We start from the raw sequence: 16,330 nt of genomic DNA, 5'->3' as shown, positions 1-16,330 counted from the left end.
TACTGGCAAATACGCAGAAATATGGGTGGAATGGGGGTAAGAGGGAGAGGTACGGAGATGAAGGGGAGGATGCACAAGAGAGGAATAGACGAAGAGTGGAAGAATGAAGGGGAAAAGGGAGGGTTCCAGTTGGGGGTGGGGGGGGGGGGGAGAAATGTATTATTGTGTTAATATTGTTTTGAAAAATACTTTTGTATTATTAAACAATTTTTAAACCCAATAAAATGTAAGTAAAGAAAAACACTCACTATAATGTGTTATGACTAAAGCCGTGTAGGCTGAAACGCGTCAACTCAATGTATCTCTGACTTGTACACTGTGCTTTCTACAATACACAAGATTTTAAGAGCAACAATGGTGGTGCAGATCACTTTTATGAAAAGAAAAGGACAGCAATCTGCATTCTTCTGCCCTTCCAATCCGCAAAATCGCACACAAACATGCTCAAATGCATTGGGACGCATTGTAGTGCACATAAAAGCCCAAAGAAAGAAAGAAGGAAGTGATCTGGAAGAGACTGTTCTTTTCATTTAATTTTATTTCATTTCAAAATCTTTCTCTCTCAACATTCTGGACGTTAAACCGCCTAAACATTCCTGTTGTAGAGGAGTTTGGCTCACACAGGCCTGACAGCTCGCGTCGCCTAGCAACCACAGCTCGCTGCTCCCCTTGGCCGAGTGTTCATTGCTAACAAAGCTTGTTGAAAGCGTCGTTGCTGCGTTGCGTAGAGGAAGCCGCTTGTGGTAACTAAGGTCGGCAAACATGGCGGCGGAGGGAGAGCAGCGTGCAGCCAGTGAAGTGTCTCAGGCCCTGGCCCGGCACCTGAACTGCCTGAACGATGACAACAAGAGCACCCGGAGGAGAGCCCTGGCCGCCATCCAGAAGGAGGTGGAGGACAAGCGGCTGTCCAGCGGGGCTCTGCAGGAGGTGTATGGAGAGCTACTGAGACCTCTTCTACGGTGCCTGGCGGACTCCATGGAGAAGTGCCGGGAGGTGTCCATCCAGATCCTCACCTATTGTGTCACCAATGTCCCCAAACCAGAGGAGTCCCTTCCTTACCTCATCCCGACCATCACCCAGCGCCTGGGCCATCAGGAGATCACAGAGCCCTCTGAGGAGCTCCGCCTGGGCCTCAGCCAGCTCCTCACCCTGCTGGTGGAGGTATGTGGGAGGAAGCTGGGCCCCTACCTGGAGGAGATGGTGAGGATATTACAGAGGACCATCGTAGATCCATTCCCGGAGGTCAAAAAGGAGAGCTGCAGGTGTGCCGCCAACTACGCCAGGACCATACCGGGTAATGTCTCCCCTCTACACCCCCCAATCACAACTTCACCTTCCAGGAGTCAGCAAAAATGTACACTAAAATGCACATCGTGTCTGCAGTGCCGTTTATTCTTAGGCTGCATTACCACCAGGAACATGCATTTCTGCCCTCGCCTCCGGAAACACGCTGCAAAATGCACTTCGCCCTTGCGGTGCCGTTAGGGGCCCATTTATACCAGGATTCACGCAGGAACGCGTTCCTGTGTGATTGTCATGCAGTGCCCACTCATTTTAAATGGGCTGAAAGCGCAACACACTGCACCAAAAGTGCTTTTGAAAACACGCTGCAACCTGATTGCGTGGTACTTTTGTACCATGCGATCTGGTGTGGGCATACATACTGCGTTTATGCAGTGCGGTCTCAATGCGGTTCTGGAAGCCTGCACAGATTGCAGGTTTCTTTCACCGCATTCTAATTTAAATGGGCCCCAATTCTTAGGCTGCATTCATGGCAAAGGGTTACAGGAACACTGGCAGAAGCATGCGATTCTGCTCGTTTCCACAAACCCGCTGGAGACAGCAAAATGCACATTGCAGTGCCTTTAAAGCAGGGCTCGACATACCCCTGGCGCCAGGTCGCATTGGCAACTAGAATTAGCAGCCTGGCGCCTGGGTTATACTGCCAGAGGGGTCTTATCGCCAGACATTCCAAGTCTTCTGCGAGCTGCGGGATTCTCCCGAATGCGAGCTGCGGCTCCCTGACACCTGCAAGGGCTGTGCCCGCATGTGGAGAGACTCCCGCACCTCGCAGGAGACTTGGGATGTCTGGCGAAAGAATGGTGTGTGTCAGCTGTTGCAGAACGGAGCCAATGCTTCCTATATAGTTCTGGCTCTGTCCTGTCACAGGCGGAGTGATATCAAATGCACTCCGCCTGTGAGAGGAGAGATACAGAAAGCATCGGCTCTGCATGCTTCCTCCAGCGCCACTCTGCAAGCAGTACCAGCCAGCATGTATGCCTCCTCCAGAATTATCCCGCCAGCAGTAAGTCACATGTGCTAGGGGTGTAACTAGCCCCCAGCATATAATTGTAAATATCCCAGCATGTGCAGTGTTTCCGACTTCTACCACCATCACCACTTCAAATCACTGAAGTGGTGATGGTGGTTTGAGTGTTTCTTTAATATCTCTCAACACAGACAAAAAGTAAACAAAGTACACACCGGTCGAATGCCGGGCAAAATCAGCCGGTTAAAAAAAAACTGTCTCCCATTGGGCCCATGTGTATGGCCCGACAGAAGCCGGCCATTTGGATTGCGCAAAAAAAAAAACTGACTCCTAAATTTTTTAGCTGGCTTCTAGATTTCAAGCAAATTTGTCAAGCCCTGCTTTAAAGTGATAGTAAAGGCATTTTTTTTTTTTTTAAAATAACAAACATGTCATACTTACCTGCTCTGTGTAATGGTTTTGCACAGAGCAGCCGGGCCCTCCTCTTCTCTGGTCTCGCGCTAGTGCTATTGGTTCCTCCCTCCTGCCCAGTACCCCCAGAGCAAGCCACTTGCTGTGGATGCACCTGAGCTGACTCGCTCCCGAGCCACTGCTCTGCATGTCCATTTACATACAAAACCGCGGCTCGGCCCTGCCTTCTCTCTTTCTCATTGGCTCACTAGCTGTTGACAGCAGCAGAAGCCAATCAATAGCTCCTGCTGCTGTCTCAGCCAATGACAAGGGAAAGTCCCCAGAGAGCCAAGGCTCTCATGAACATCACTGGATCAGGATGGGTCTCGGATAAGTATTAGGGGGGATGCTGCACAGAGAAGGTTTTTTACCTTCATGCCCAGTGGGCCGAACAAAAAAATTAAAGAGCTTGTGAGGAGCCGCTGTACTAAATATGTGATGTTAATAAAGCGATCTCCTCTGCTGAGCTATTGTGTTCTTACAGGGGGATGCCCCCCGTCCCGTGAGAAGGTACCGGTCAGCCCTCTCTGAGAGAGCTGATCGGCAGACCTTTTTCAGTCATGCCCCTTCGACAGAAGCCGTATGTTCGGCCAGCTGCTGTACACACGAGCCGAATGTCAGCTGGTTTCTATTGAGCTAGTGGATATTCGGCCTGTGTGTATGGGGCTTAAAGGGGTTGTAAAGTCAGAAGGTTTTTTATCTTAATGCATTCTATGTATTATGATATAAAGCCTTCTGTGTGCAGAAGCCCCCCTAATACTTACCTGAGCCCCATCTATATCCAGCGATGTCCACAAGTGCCTCAGCCGTCTGGGACTCTCTCTCCTGATTGGCTAAGACACAGCAGCGGCGCCATTGGCTCCTGCTGTTGTCAATTAAGCTCAGCCAATCAGGAGAGAGAGGGGGCAGGGCCAAACAGCAGCTCAGTTTCTGGACAGAAACACAGAGCTGTAGCTCAGCTTGGGCGCCCCCACAGCAAGCTGCTTGCTGTGGGGGCACTCAACAGGGGGGCCAGGAGCTCCAGTGAGGGAGCAGAGAAAAGGGAGGATCTGGGCTGCTCTGTGCAAAACCACTGTACAGAGCAGGTAAGTATAATAAGTATAATATGTTTGTTACTTTAATAGAAAAAAAAAATCAGACTTTACAATCACTTTAAGGCTGTAGTCACACCTAAGCATTTAAGGAAGAAGGGCAGAAGCGTGCTTTTACACACTCCTCTCTGAAAGTGCGCTAAAAACATGGCAAAATTCACATTACACTTGTGCAATTATTTCTTAATGGCACCTCAAACACGGGTAGCAGTCCCACAACAAAACGCACAAAAACCTGCATCACAAAATGAGGGTGGCTCAGTGCCAAAGGCGCATGAAGTACTTTGGTGCATTTGTTGCGTGTAAGACGGCTCATTCAAGTGAACGGGCTGCCCTTTGCTGTCCCGATAAGAAAACCTGAAGCATCACTCCGGTGTGAATGCAGCCTTAATGGCACCCCAATCATGGCTAGCAGTCATGCAACAACACGCATGAGGCCCACTGAAAATAAAAATGCAGGAGCTTCTCCGGTGTGTCGCACTTAGAATAGGCTGCCCTATGCTATTGTGCCACAAACGCAAGATGAAAATGTTCACGTGTGAATGTAGCCTTATTCTGCTGGTAATGATTGTGTGTGTGTGTGTGTATATGTATAGCAGGGTGTAGAGACATGCAGGATCCCATAGAGAACTGCTATATACAAGGAATTATAGAGACTCCAAAATCCCTAAAACATCAAATTAGGCCGTATAACAAAGGCTGTGTGTGTGTTTGTCCACGCAGGATACACAACTGCCACACACAGCTGACATGAGTAATAAATGGATGTATGCAGGTTTGGGTAAAGCCATATGCCCCTGGATGTAGACTTTCTGTGTCCAGGGCTGTACACAGAGCCACCATTAGAAATCATGGGGACCTGTACAACCTACCTGACGTGGGCCCCCACCAGCTCACTTTACCGCAGCGCATGTTAAAGCGGTATTGAGCCCAAAAGCAAGCATTTTATTATATTGCAGTTTACAAATTCTTAGGTGTGATGGCTGCGTTAGTTTTTCTTTTTAGGCTTTCTTTTATTTTTACCTGGTGATCCAGCCAGTAAGTCTGTTGTTTTTTCAACAGAACAAGCTCTCTCTCCTGCGGACACCGAATGCCCTTCTAGCAAGCTGTTTGCTATGGGAGCACTTGTGTCTGCTTGCTCCTGAGCCCTCCTCATTGGCTGTTATTGACAGCAGCGGGAGCCAATAGCTCCCACTGCTAACTCTGAGCCAATGATGAGGGCCAGGACAGAAGCCGCTCTTGTGCACATCGCTGGAGTGGGATAGCGCCCTGGTAAGTATTTGGGTGGGCTGTGGGGGAGGTGCATACTGAAGGTTTTTTTTTAGGAAACCTTCAGGCTTTAAAACTACTTTAAGTATTTGAGCAAAAGACACTGGGCAGGACTGACACCACTTAGTCGCCAAAACTTAAAGGGTTAGTTCACGTTTCCTGAATTTTCCCCACAAGACCCCATTGCATTCCAGGATCAGCAGCACATTACATTTACATGCTTAGCCAGTAAAATTGGTGCTCTCTTTCTCCTCTGTGTGTGTGGGATGTGCATGGCCTCTGTTAGCAGGAAGTCCTCAGTTCTCTGGCTGGACATTGGAAGTTCACCCCAGGCAGCTGCTCCAGCTTATTCAAACTGCACATGTGCATGCACAACGCACTCTCCCCTCTCTAGGAGCCGCTGAATGCATTTCTGAAAGGTTTTTAAAGGGATTAAACATGAATAAATGTGCATGTATTGCACAGCCAGGCAACGCCTAACTAGACAACAGAATCATTATTGCATCAGTTTAAAATAAATCTGTCCCAGTATTTTATATATTTTTACATTTTGTCTTATTTCTGGGGAAAAAAATAAAAAATCTTAAGATGTTCGTCTTTCTTTTTTTGTTTCAGAACATTTTCACATGCAGTCGGAATCGCTCATAAAACCTCTTATGCAGACAATATCACATCAGCATTCTAAAGTGCGTGTAGCTGTCATCCAGACAACAGGAGCTGTGATACAGTATGGCAACGCAAAGTCACTGGACGATGTTCTTTCTCATTTGGCACAGAGGCTTTTTGATGACTCGCCACAAGTATGTAAAGTAATAATGATTAGTAGCACATGGCAGTTATTGTCCACTATAGGCCCATCTGTGCATGTGCCCACCCTATCTCTCCCTTTCTTCTCTTTCCTGTCTGCACCCCTTTTTCGCTTCTGGATTGTTTATAGCCATTCATCTAAAACCATACCTGCACATAGCTCAACCATTTCCATTCTACAGAGCTCCCATTATGTCTTCCTCCTTCCCCCACCCACCCCATATAAAAAGTTTATGTCTGAATTGCCACTTTCTTACTAGAAGCTCTCATTGGCACAGCTTCCTAGCCCTCTATCATCAGAACATGAATACAAAGAATTTAACGCACTCTATAAAGCAGGGATATTCAAACTGTGGCCCCCCAGCTTTTGCAAAACTACAAGTCCCATCATGCCTCTGGGTGTAATGCTTGTGGCTGTCAGAGTCTTGCTATGCTTCATGGGACTTGTTCTGCAACATCTGGAGGGCCACAGTTTGCATATCCCTGCTATACAGCAATAGACCATCTCATCAGTGGGTGCTAAGATAAGGAGATGAATAGAGCTGTCCTAGCAATAGCCCAAAAATATATGAGCTCACCATTACACCATAATCAAAGATGCAGACCGGAAATTTATTATTAACCTATAACTTACATTTTGAGGTCACAAAATAATTTTTTCTAAAGCTGCCCATAGATGGATCAAAATTTAGCCGGTTCAGCAGGAACCAGTCAAATTGTGATCCATGTGTGGGTACTGTGGTTGTACAAAAGTCGATCTGTTGACTTCTGTACAACTGCCCTGCTGGAAAACTTCTTCTCGAGCAGCTTTGCAGGCTATAGCCTACAGCACTGATCTGTGCATTCTGACAGCAGGGAAATCTCCCAGCTGTCAGAATACAATGACAGTATGGAGGATTCCCCCATTCACTTCCAATGTGTGGATAGGGGGAATTGGGTCAGTTTTTTTATTAAACCCACAGCTGATCGGAAAAAAAAATGGACCCATCTATGGCCAGCTTAATGGGCCATACACACTATAAGATTTTCTGAAGACTTTTTCCTTTAGACTTACCAAAACCATATACAGGTCCCTCTCAAAAAATTAGCATATTGTGATAAAGTTCATTATTTTCTGTAATGTACTGATAAACATTAGACTTTCATATATTTTAGATTCATTACACAAAACTGAAGTAGTGCAAGCCTTTTATTGTTTTAATATTGATGATTTTGGCATACAGCTCATGAAAAACCAAAATCCCTATCTCAAAAAATTAGCATATCATGAAAAGGTTCTCTAAACGAGCTATTAACCTAATCATCTGAATCAACTAATTAACTCTAAACACCTGCAAAAGATTCCTGAGGCTTTTAAAAACTCCCAGCCTGGTTCATTACTCAAAACCGCAATCATGGGTAAGACTGCCGACCTGACTGCTGTCCAGAAGGCCATCATTAACACCCTCAAGCAAGAGGATAAGACACAGAAAGAAATTTCTGAACGAATAGGCTGTTCCCAGAGTGCTGTATCAAGGCACCTCAGTGGGAAGTCTGTGGGAAGGAAAAAGTGTGGCAGAAAACGCTGCACAACGAGAAGAGGTGACCGGACCCTGAGGAAGATTGTGGAGAAGGACCGATTCCAGACTTTGGGGGACCTGCGGAAGCAGTGGACTGAGTCTGGAGTAGAAACATCTAGAGCCACCGTGTACAGGCGTGTGCAGGAAATGGGCTACAGGTGCCACATTCCCCAGGTCAAGCCACTTTTGAACCAGAAACAGCGGCAGAAGCGCCTGACCTGGGCTACAGAGAAGCAGCACTGGACTGTTGCTCAGTGGTCCAAAGTACTTTTTTCGGATGAAAGCAAATTTTGCATGTCATTCGGAAATCAAGGTGCCAGAGTCTGGAGGAAGACTGGGGAGAGGGAAATGCCAAAATGCCTGAAGTCCAGTGTCAAGTACCCACAGTCAGTGATGGTCTGGGGTGCCATGTCAGCTGCTGGTGTTGGTCCACTGTGTTTTATCAAGGGCAGGGTCAATGCAGCTAGCTATCAGGAGATTTTGGAGCACTTCATGCTTCCATCTGCTGAAAAGCTTTATGGAGGTGAAGATTTCATTTTTCAGCACGACCTGGCACCTGCTCACAGTGCCAAAACCACTGGTAAATGGTTTACTGACCATGGTATTACTGTGCTCAATTGGCCTGCCAACTCTCCTGACCTGAACCCCATAGAGAATCTGTGGGATGTTGAGAGACGCAAGACCCAACACTCTGGATGAGCTCAAGGCCGCTATCGAAGCATCCTGGGCCTCCATAACACCTCAGCAGTGCCACAGGCTGATTGCCTCCATGCCACGCCGCATTGAAGCAGTCATTTCTGCAAAAGGATTCCCGACCAAGTATTGAGTGCATAACTGAACATAATTATTTGAAGGTTGACTTTTTTGGATTAAAAACACTTTTTTTTTATTGGTCGGATGAAATATGCTAATTTTTTGAGATAGGAATTTTGGTTTTTCATGAGCTGTATGCCAAAATCATCAATATTAAAACAATAAAAGGCTTGCACTACTTCAGTTGTGTGTAATGAATCTAAAATATATGAAAGTCTAATGTTTATCAGTACATTACAGAAAATAATGAACTTTATCACAATATGCTAATTTTTTGAGAGGGACCTGTAATATGAGGTCAAACCTAAACACTTTCAATTTGTATGCAATCTGGCAGGCCCTTGCACTACATAGAAAAGGTAAATCTGAAGGAAATCTAACCACAAAAGTTGGATAGTGTGTATCCAGCTTAAGGCAGCAGTGACGATGAACAGGCAACAAATACAAAGTTTGAATAGACCACATTAACAATTCCGAGTTTCCCAAAATTGCTTAAAGTGATATTAAAGCTTAAAACTATTTTTACCTTAATGCATTCCTTTTTATATTTTCTCTGTCCTCCTCCTTCCCTATATGAAGGAGAAGAGAGGGGAGAAGAGATCCAGAGCTGTGCACGGCTGCGTCCCTTCTCCCCTCTCTTCCCCTTCATACAAGGACTCAAACAGCAGCAGGAGCCATTGGCTCCAGCTGCTGTCAATCAAATGCAGTGAGGAGGAAGTGTGGGAGGGTGCTCTGCTGCTTTGTGTGTGTCTATGGAGTGCGGCTACGAAGAAACACAGCTCAGGAGCGAGCAGACTCCGTGTGCCCCCATAGCAAACAGGACGACACACAAGAAAGAGGAGGAGCCAAAAAGGGACCCGATAAGAGGAGGATCAGGCTGCTCTGTGCAAAACAATTGCACAGAGCAGGTGGGTATAACATGTTTTTTATTTAAAAAAAATAAAAACCTTTAGTAACACTTTGATGTTAAGTGTCCTGCAGGCACAAATGCAGATTGTGAGCCCATGGTTTTTGGTTTGAGACCAATGCCTTTTTTATTTTTGTTTTTTTATTTCAAATAATTCTTTTGTTCATGAGCATAACATTACAGTAGGTCCATATACATACACACTGAAGAGGTAAAACTTGCAGCATGGGGGTCACAATGAGGTACAAGAATGGCTTATTCCAAACTCACAGAACTGTGATAAGGCCCATCAATATCTCACAAAGAAATAGGTGAAAGAAAGGCCTATCCATCTCATGGTGACAATGACACTCCTAGGAGGGTATGGCAAGCGTATCTCCTATATCAAATACATCCTAAATACCTTCTCCACTTGCGTGAAAACAGTAGAAGAGCATAACCTCTTGGACTGTACCTAGTTCACATACAATTTTCAATCAGCAGTGAAAAAAAAAGAAACCAGGAAAGCGAACAGCAAAGAGAGACACATAAGAAAAATTACCCTCCAAAGATCGCTGCTGTTTGAATTTTACTAATTCTAGTTTCTAATATGCAGCAGTCATGGGACCCGATGGTAGGGTACCAAACAAGAGGTGGTAAACAATCAATAACAGTAAGAAGAAGAAAAAAAAAACCTTATATGGCCACTGCACGTGAGTTTCCAAGGGTGGGAGACTGGCTAATCTGGATTTGTGTTTGTTACCTGTTTGTTGTCACCACTGCCTGAGGAAAAGGTTGTTGGTAGCCGTGGAGCTTCAGTTCCTATGGCCATGTTCTCACGTGTGTATGGGGTCGTTCACAATTGCATGCTATAGACCCGGTGAGGGTTCCCAGCAATTAAGTCCAGACAGAACCTCCATTGAAAGAAGACAGTCTGCGTCCAGGGCTGATTATTTGCAGGTAATCGCTGCTTGGGTGATTACATGGTAACGGCCACAATTGTTTGCCTTCAATTGCTTTCAGTAAGGATTCTGCCCACAGCTAATCGCCAGAAACCCCTGTTGGATCTCCCATATGTAATTACGAATGTGCCCATTTACAAGTGTGCCAAAAATATGTCCTCTCTTTATCTTTGATTATGATGTGCTGGTGATATTTTATTCAGACTCTATCATCTATCAGAATTCCACCACCTTTGCAGCTAGAAAAACTCCATATAATTTCAGAAAACCTGTAGCCATTTTCTTTTGGGTGGGCTGGGGGAATACCCTTTTTGGTCGACATTTTAGCTACCTGGCACATGTCATTCTGCATGCAAGAGCTGAGCAGTTCTTCACCAAGGTCAAAATTTAGTTTTTAGGTAAGAACAAAACATTTTGGATTATAAAGGTGTAAAGTTTGCGGAGTGCTGCGTGAGAAGAAACGTTGTTAAAGGGTATTTGTTTATACACTGAACAAAATTATAATCGCAACACTTTTTTGTTTTTGCCCCCATTTTTCATGAGCTGAACTCAAAGATCTAAGACTTTTTCTATGTACACAAAAGGCCTATTTCTCTCAAATATTGTTCACAAATCTGTCTAAATCTGTGTTAGTGAGCACTTCTCCTTTGCCGAGATAATCCATCCACCTCACAGGTGTGGAAAATCATGATGCTGATTAGACAGCATGATTATTGCACAGGTGTGCCTTATGCCTCGTACACACGTTCAGATAATGGGATGACTTATCGCTCGCATTTTGTTGCATGATACTAGTATCGAATTCAACAATACATATAAACATAGGATTTTTTTCGTATGATTCCGGAAAAGCTTCCTGGTTGCTTAGCTACGTATCAGATGGTGAAAAACAAAAACAATGGCAGCCAGGCTTTTTCCATACTATTTTAGTGTCTCTAATCATGCGCAGTCCTGTCGATCGATTTTTAGTGGACGCACACTGTACTAATTAAACGATTGACGTTCGCTAGGCTATTGTACGACAGAAGTTTTTGTGTTTGTCCCTTCGGATTTTGTTGGACGAACTGTCCTGATCGGCTGTTGAAAGCTGTGTACTAACCATCAGATTATTGTGCGATCAAGTCGAAAGTGATTATTTTCGTACGGTTATCTGAACGTGTGTACGAGGCATTAGGCTGGCCACAATAAAAGGCCACACTAAAATGTGCAGTTATCACACAGCACAATGCCACTGATTTTGCAAGTTTTGAGGGAGCGTGCAATTGGCATGCTGACTGCAGGAATGTCCACCAGAGCTGTTGTCCGTGAATTGAATATTCAATTCTCTATCATAAGCCGTCTCCAAAGGCGTTTCAAAGAATTTGGCAGTACATCCAACTGGCCTTACAACTGCAGACCACGTGTAACCACACCAGCCCAGGACCTCCAAGATCGTCTGAGACCAGCCACCCGGACAGCTGCTGCAACAATGGGTTTGTATAACTAAAGAATTTCTGCACAAACTGTCAGAAACCATCTCGGGGAAGATCATCTGCATGCTTGTCGTCCTCATCGGGGTCTCCACCTGACTGCAGTTAGTCATCATAACCGACTTGAGTGGGCAAATGCTCACATTTAATGGCGTCTGCCACTTTGGAGAGGTGTTCTCTTCACAGATGAATCCTGGTTTTCTTAGGCTATGTTCACATGTTGGCATAGCGGATCGCGGGCAGAATCACCGTGATCCGGAAATCATTGAAAATCGCGGGACGCCTGTGCGTTGCAATGGCACCCCAAACGCTGTGCGATGTTGCCGCTATTTTTCCGATTTCCGCCTGCCGAATCGCGGTAACATCGTGCAAACAAAATATATCGCGGGTCGCATGACGCCCCAAAGAAGCTTTTGTACCTTTTTTGGGCGTCATGCGACCCGCAATTTCGTTTGCGCGATGCTACCGCGATTCGGCAGGCGGAAATCGCGGCAACATCGCACAGCGTTTGGGGTGCCATTGCAAATCAACGGCAACGCAAGGCTTCACGCGATTTGCAATGATTTCCGGATTGCGATCCGCTACGCCAACATGCGAACGTAGCCTTAGCTCTTTGAGTTCAGTTCATGAAAAAGGGGGCAAAAAAAAGTGTTGCGTTTATAATTTTTTTCAGTATATTTACTTACATTTAAAACAATATTTTCTTTCATTGTTATTATTTATACCAGAGTACTTCTTTATTAAGAAATAAAAATTTGGATTGCAACCTTTGCAGAGCAAAGACTTTGCTGCGCCAAAAAAAACCCCAAACAGTCTGAGTATTCAAACCATTGTGCTGCCATATCCACATTCCATCCCCACACATATTGAGAAGGTTAAGATGAGGTTGTTGTCACAGATTTCTCAATCACCAGATTGGTTGGCTATAAGCGAGTGGGTGGAAGCGGCGCTTGCCAAGGAGGAAGCTCTTCAGTAGGATGTTTGGCATAACAAGTATTGGATGCCAACAAATACCTTTCACTTACATCCAACAGTTTCATCATTATAAGCTTCTCAATAAAAACAAGCTGTTATTTAGTAATAGAAGCCTACACTATTAATTAGGTGCAGTAGATTTCCACTAATATGCTTCTCTTCTGGATGAAAACGGCAGATTTTCCTTCCACTCATGCAATGGGAAACGAAAGTGACATTTGGAATCGGAGTGCTTTAATGCCACCTCTGATACAGCAATGATGACTGAAGATATTCTCTAAGAACGGGCTAAACACTTTGCATTTACTCATGAATGAAAGCTGTTAAGTGATTTACACCCATAAACCCTTACATTCTTTGGGTGCACCCTAAAGTGGTCGTAAAGGCTGAAGGTTTCTATGCATGAAAGTAAAAAACCTTCAGTGTGCAGCCCCCACCCGACCTAATAACTTACCTAAGCCGGTCTCGAACCAACAATGTGCATGAGACCTGAAGCTCTCCCGGGTCCCTCCCTAGTGATTGGCACAGGGGGCAGTGCTGAACAGCGCTCTCTGTGTCTTATGGACGCAGAGAGCCGCCTCAAGAGCAAGCACGTGCGACTGCCCCCACAGCAAGCAGCTTGCTATGGGATCACTCGGAAAGGGGGAAGGGCCCAGAGCGCTGGCGAGAGGCCCGAGAAGAGGAGGATCGGGGCTGCACTGTGCAAAACCACTGTTTTGTTATACTTTTTAAAATTTTTTTGTTCCTTTACAGTCACTTTAAAGAGGTTGTAAACCTCATTATGAAATACTTACCTTAGAACGAAGCCTCGCAGTGCTGCCCGCTCACCTGTCTCATGGGTGACATGTTCGGTCACCCTTCTTCCAGGTTTGCGGCATCCGGCCATCTGATTGGCTGGAGCCACGATGACAACGGTCATGGCACAGGTCTCTGAAGGAACGGCACGAGCCGCCATTCCTTCAGAGCGCATGCGCCAGTGATGTCACTGGCTGCATGCAAAGTAAATATCTCCTAAACGGTACATGTTTAGGAGATATTTACAGTACCTATAGGTAAGTCTTATCATAGGCTTACCTATAGGTACAAGTTGCAGAGGAGGGTTTACTTCCTCTTTAACGTGTTTCTAAAAGCAATTTTTTTTCCCAAGAAAACAAGCTACCCGCTTTCTATAGGAAGAGATGTGTGGGTCTGCTCCCAAGCCAGGCTGTGTGCTGCGTCCATAGACACACACAGTACAGCTCAGCCCCCAGGATTTGACTGACAGCAGCAGGAGACAGTTTTTTTTTTAATAGCCTAAAGTTCTACTTTAAATAATTTGCTGCCCTGCCAGCTGACTGATCTCATGCTGATATTGCATGCTGTCTCCCAGCTTCTCTGTGTTTGGAACAGCATTAGATAACAGAGCCCTGTGGTTAAGGAAGAGGTAAACAGCTATGAGGATCTGTGATTTGATTCTGTAATGTACACACACAAGCTAAAAGACATTTTGGGGATTCAATAAAACTTTAACAGTTCTGGTAGTAGTTTCCTTTGAAACTCCCAGCACCTAATTCCGGGTAAGCATTTGGGCCAGTATCAGCACTGTTACAACATGTGTGACAAATTCAAGTAGTTTTCAGGCCCTTTTCACACATTCAGGCCGATCGGGTCCGCCTTTCTGTTTTTCAGGCAGACCCGATCAGGCCACCCATTGACCTCTATGGGGAGGCAGATGTCAGCGGACATGTGTTCGTAGACACCTGCCTGGCATCCGATCCGACCAGATCTGCTGAAAACAGACAGATGGCGATAGGTTCGCTATCCATGCAGCGGGTCGGATTGGATGGAATCAGATGACAAACGGACAGGCTGGCCGTTTTCATCCGATCTCCCCATAGAGGAGACAAATGACATTACTTACATTTAATGTCTTGTGTCCTTTGTGCTGGTCCTGGCTGTCCTAATGGAAGACCAAATTCCTCTGCCCTCCCTCTCATACTACTCAGCTGTAATCTTCTGGTGCTACAGGGGTTAATACCAGTGTTGGGCCTGTGACAGGCACTCATTAAGAGGGCTGACTATGCCTGAACTTTCTACCCCCTCCACCATTAAAAAGAAATTGTACTACAGCCTCCATGAATGAAAAGCCATCTATGAATGGAGGACCTTTCATTCATCTGATCTGAAAGTCAAAGGAGCTGGGAGGAAGATTCTTGGCCCGAACAGTGTCTGTCTGTCGTGGGATCAGCAGCTTTCACAATACGATAGCCAGCAGGAGAGATCAGGAAATCTATGGAATCTCTGCCCGAATAGCTGAACAAGAAAAATCTTAATGTGTATGGTTAGCTTTGGGGAGTGTATCGCTGTCTGCTCACTATTGGACCATGCAGCAGTTTTTACTCTACAGAATGCTTGCATTATAGAACTCCTTCGTAAAATGCTGGTAATGGCATCCTATCGTGTTCTCTGCATATCGCTGTGGAGAACACTCTTTAATAGAAAGGGAGCTTGCTCAAACGGATTTGATAGGTGATGTAACTGGAGGCTCTTCCTCTGATCACTTTTTTTTTTTTAACCACTGCTACTGCTTTATACATGGGTCCCTTGGTTCCCAAGCCAGCCTCATAGTATATTAAAATGGATAAGGGGGCAACTCTAAATCTCTAAATATGCCTGCACAATTATAAATCTAAAGCATAACTTCAGCCGGATGTATTTAGTTTTAGAACCAGGAAAGGGCGGAACCTCTTTTTGTTTGTCTGGATCTCCATTTGTAAGCTTTCCCCACCCCCTGGGCGGTAATGGGGACACGGATTGTGTAAAATCTCTCCAAAGGGGGCCCAGAGTCAGCCATTCTTGTTTTGACAGGTTTTTGTTTATGCCAGAACTGCCTCTCTTTCCATACATGTCTATGGGAATACAAGAGCAGCCTGAAGGAGGTCAACTGCAAGTCAAGTGCACCCATTGAAATGTAACCAAAAGCGTGGAGAAGGCATTAGAACACTTAAGGTAAAGTGGGGGAAATTCTCTCCATTGGGGACAGAGAACACATGCCAGAGTTTCTTACCTTTTCCCAATCCATGCAAAACTAAAAAAGACAGTTTTGCCTGCAGTTGCTCTTCAACTCAACAGTCAAACTTGCACAAGACCAGTTGTTGTTGGTCTTTACCTCTTACCAACCGTGTAACGCATGTAGCACTGCCCCCGTAAGGAACTGCTGGATACTGTCTCTGCGGGCTCCACTGGTTACCAACACACGGTTATAAGTAGATACAGTTCCTAAATCCCTCTTTGCTCCTGTTTCTTCACAGCAATAAACAGTCTAAGGGTATTTCTTTTATGTTGTTGTTGTTGTTTATTTTATAATTGGGATAGGAGAAGGGAATAGTGGAATACTCCAATTTAACTATTCACAATATCTGAGGACTTCTATCTTCACAACTCGGCTGGTAGATATGGAACAGCCAGGCTGTTAATTCATCCTGCCGCTTTAGATAAATGGGGTTAAGTCTCTTGTTTTCTTCACTCTCTCTCTTAGAAGACAACTAGATGAACAATATCTTATCTTCAGGATACTCTCCCTAGCATCCTCTTTCTGCTGACACCCGTCCACTGACTATCCTTTGAGCAGGGGTGGACCCCGTCAGGTCAGGCCCCTTGACACTAGTTCCTGTACTCGCGATCCTGTAGAAACAGGATCTCCAGTGTCTCCCCTCTCAGTCAGCTTCCCTGGACCTCTGGGTTCAGCTTCTGTCGACCACTCCTCCAGTCCTCGGAACGACCTCCTGAGACCGCATGGCA

At 45.4% G+C, this 16,330-nt stretch overlaps 1 protein-coding gene across 1 annotated transcript in view; it reads left to right on the top strand.

Moving 5' to 3' along the window:
• Positions 1-716: 716 nt before the first annotated feature.
• The window catches only part of DNAAF5 (dynein axonemal assembly factor 5), a 125,612-nt gene continuing 109,998 nt past the window's right edge, over positions 717-16,330 (top strand). Inside the window, exons 1-2 of the mRNA XM_082260645.1 lie at positions 717-1,294; positions 5,695-5,879. Coding sequence (XP_082116771.1) covers positions 763-1,294; positions 5,695-5,879 — 717 coding nt within the window. The 5' untranslated portion in view covers positions 717-762. The remainder of the gene's footprint in view (positions 1,295-5,694; positions 5,880-16,330) is intronic.

This window comes from Pelophylax lessonae (genome assembly GCF_965119305.1).
Source record: "Pelophylax lessonae genome assembly, chromosome: 6".
Lineage (NCBI taxonomy): Eukaryota > Metazoa > Chordata > Amphibia > Anura > Ranidae > Pelophylax > Pelophylax lessonae.
Note: the sequence above shows the minus strand (reverse complement) of the source record. Positions and strands in the feature narration are given on the sequence as shown.